The following is a 2787-nucleotide window of genomic DNA, read 5'->3' as shown; positions in this document are numbered from 1 at the left end:
ATAGAGTGGGAGAAGAGAAAAGAGAAGAGGGAGTCAGAGAATTAATTAATTAAGTGTTTCAGTTTCATGCTTTGTTTCATGGTTATGTCTATGAATTATTTTTTTTAAGAGTAGTGATTTTAAAAAATGACTCTAATGTCCTGAAGAGGAAAGTTCCCATTACAACCTTGTCCTCTATGTATGTGTACTATATGTTGAAAAAAAGTCAAAATAAAATCATTGTATTTAAATTTTGGACAAATCTCAAAGAATGGTATGTCGCAAAAAGTCTAAACAAAGTAATGGTATAGTCATAGTATAGTGTATAAAAAGCCATAGTTTAGAGTCATAGTATAGCATGTCAAAACGTTTAAAAAGTAGTCGTTTGTTGAAAAATACCCATAGTATATAGTATGTTTCGAGATGTTAATAAGTTGAAATAAGTCATAGTGTATCAAATAAAAAATTTCAAATTAGTCATAGGACGTCGCAAAAAGTCGAAAAATGTAATTGAATAGCATGTCACAATTTCTTTTTTTAACTCACAGTGTATCAAAAAAAACAACAGAATATAGAAAAAAGTCACAGTACAGCATGTTGAAAAAAGTCATAGTATAGTGTGCCGAAAAAAGTAATAAAAAAGTCATAGTATAGTATGTTGAAAAAAGTCACAAAAAAGTCATAGTATATTATGCCGAAAAAAGTCACAAAAAAGTCATATTATATTATGTCGAAAAAAGTCATAGTATAATATGTCGAAAAAAGTCACAGTATAGCATGTTGAAAAAAGTCACCAAAAAGTCACAGTATAGCATGTTGAAAAAGGTCACAAACAAATCATAGTATATAGCATGTCAAAAAAAGTCATAGTATATTATGTCGAAAAAAAGTCACAAAAAATCAGTGTAGAATGTTGAAAAAAGTCAAAGTATAGTATGTCGAAAAAAGTCATGGTATATTATGTCGAAAAAAAGTCACAAAAAGTCATAGTATATTATGTCGAAAAAAGTCATAGTATAGAATGTCGAAATAAGTCACAGTATAGTATTTCGAAAAAACGCACAGTATAGCATCTCGAAAAAGTTATAGTATAGTATGTCGAAAAAAAGTCACAAAAAATCAGTGTAGAATGTCAAAAAAAGTCAAAGTATAGTATGTAGAAAAAAGTCATAGTATAGTATGTCGAAAAAAAGTCATAGTATAGCATGTAGAAAAAAGACATAGCATAGTATGTTGAAAAAAAGTCACATAAAAGTCATAGTATGTTATACCGAAAAAAGTCACAGTATAGTATGTCGAAAAAACGCACAGTATATAGCACGTTGAAAAAAGTCACAAAAAAAGTCACAGTATAGCATGTCGAAAAAAGTCAAAGTATAGCATGTCAAAAAATGTCACAGTATAGCATGTTAAAAAAAAGTAATAAAAAAGTCATAGTATAGTCTGTCGAAAAAAGTCACAAAAAAGTCATAGTATAGTATGTCGAAAAAAGTAATAAAAAAGTCATAGTATAGCATTTCAAAAAAAGTCACAAAAAAGTCATAGTATAGTATGTAGAAAAAAGTCATAGTATAGCATGTCGAAAAAAGTCACAAAAACAAGTTGAAAAAAACTGTCGTATGTCAAAAACTTTTAACAAAAATCATAGTGTAGAAAAAAAGTTAAAGTCATTAGAATATAAAAAATCACAGTAGAAGATGGATGTAGTATTTTTTAGTAGTTTAGTATTTAAAAAAAAGTCAGAAAAATCCTATTATAGTATTTTAAAAATAATCATTGAATCGTATGTTGAAAAATTAATAGAAAAAACAGTGTACGTTGAAAAAAGCCTAAATAAAGTCATAGTATAGTTGGTCCAAAAATTTACAATTACAATTATTTACATTATTACAATATTAATATCAAAAATAAAGTGCAACCAACATGTCTTCAAGTTGAATTAACAGTAGGTTTACCTGCTACTTTTGCTGTTATTTTTAACATAAAAATACAATTTTCTTTTCAAAAATATCAACTGATCAATGTGACCTGGCTGCAGACATCTTCTCTGTGCGTTCACTATGTCGCCAGCAGTACTAAAACTCCCTCTGCTGGCACACTGGAGCCTGGAATGCCATGGTACCGTTGAGCAAGAGCTGAAAGTACAGGTAGATGTTTCTCCTGAGAGCTCCCTCACCTCAGGGCATTTTCAGGCAAAGGCAACGCATCTTTTGCTCGGTACCTTAGCACCTCTGCTCTGGCTGTCTCGCTTGTGGATTTTCTTTCTCTTTAGGTGAAGGAATCGCCAAACAGTGCATCTAAGGCTTTCTTCAACAAGGAGGCAACTAATTTGGAGTTTGGAGTTCTGGGCTGCATGGCCCCCAAGCTAAGCTCCATTGCTGGGAACAGCGTTTGGTTTATTGCTGCTTTCAGCAGGAACTGATTTGAGTCGGATATTTAGTTTGTTTTGATTAAGAACTGCAAACACATTGCTAAGTCACTGTCTATTACCCCCCCAAATGTGTCATGTGCTAGACAGGGAGGCAGTCCAGGCTGACACACATGGAAGTGAAACAGTTTGTTGAAAACACTGTTGCCTTTAATGTCCTAATGCATTGCAACGTCACGGTGACTCACTGTAACTGGCAGGAGCTCTGAGTGACACATGTGAGAGGGTTTGATTAAAATGCATGTTATGTGACATGACATTATCTGCAGAAGTATTCAGCAAAGCTGACATTTTCTGTAAAGCCTCCAATTATGTGGGAGCCCAGGTTATCTCCCATTATGCATGTGACGGTACCTCTATGTCTTCTCCTTCAACAAGGC

At 32.5% G+C, this 2787-nt stretch overlaps 1 protein-coding gene across 1 annotated transcript in view; it reads left to right on the top strand.

The window, feature by feature from the left end:
• Positions 1 to 2401, top strand: part of LOC117939895 (GTPase IMAP family member 9-like) — a 3506-nt gene extending 1105 nt beyond the window's left edge. The window contains exons 2-3 of the mRNA XM_034865306.1: positions 2053 to 2126; positions 2252 to 2401. Coding sequence (XP_034721197.1) covers positions 2053 to 2126; positions 2252 to 2401 — 224 coding nt within the window. The remainder of the gene's footprint in view (positions 1 to 2052; positions 2127 to 2251) is intronic.
• The last annotated feature ends 386 nt before the right edge of the window (positions 2402 to 2787 follow it).

Source organism: Etheostoma cragini, unplaced genomic scaffold (assembly GCF_013103735.1).
Source record: "Etheostoma cragini isolate CJK2018 unplaced genomic scaffold, CSU_Ecrag_1.0 ScbMSFa_1395, whole genome shotgun sequence".
NCBI classification, from domain to species: domain Eukaryota; kingdom Metazoa; phylum Chordata; class Actinopteri; order Perciformes; family Percidae; genus Etheostoma; species Etheostoma cragini.
This window is presented reverse-complemented; position numbering and strand designations above follow the sequence as displayed.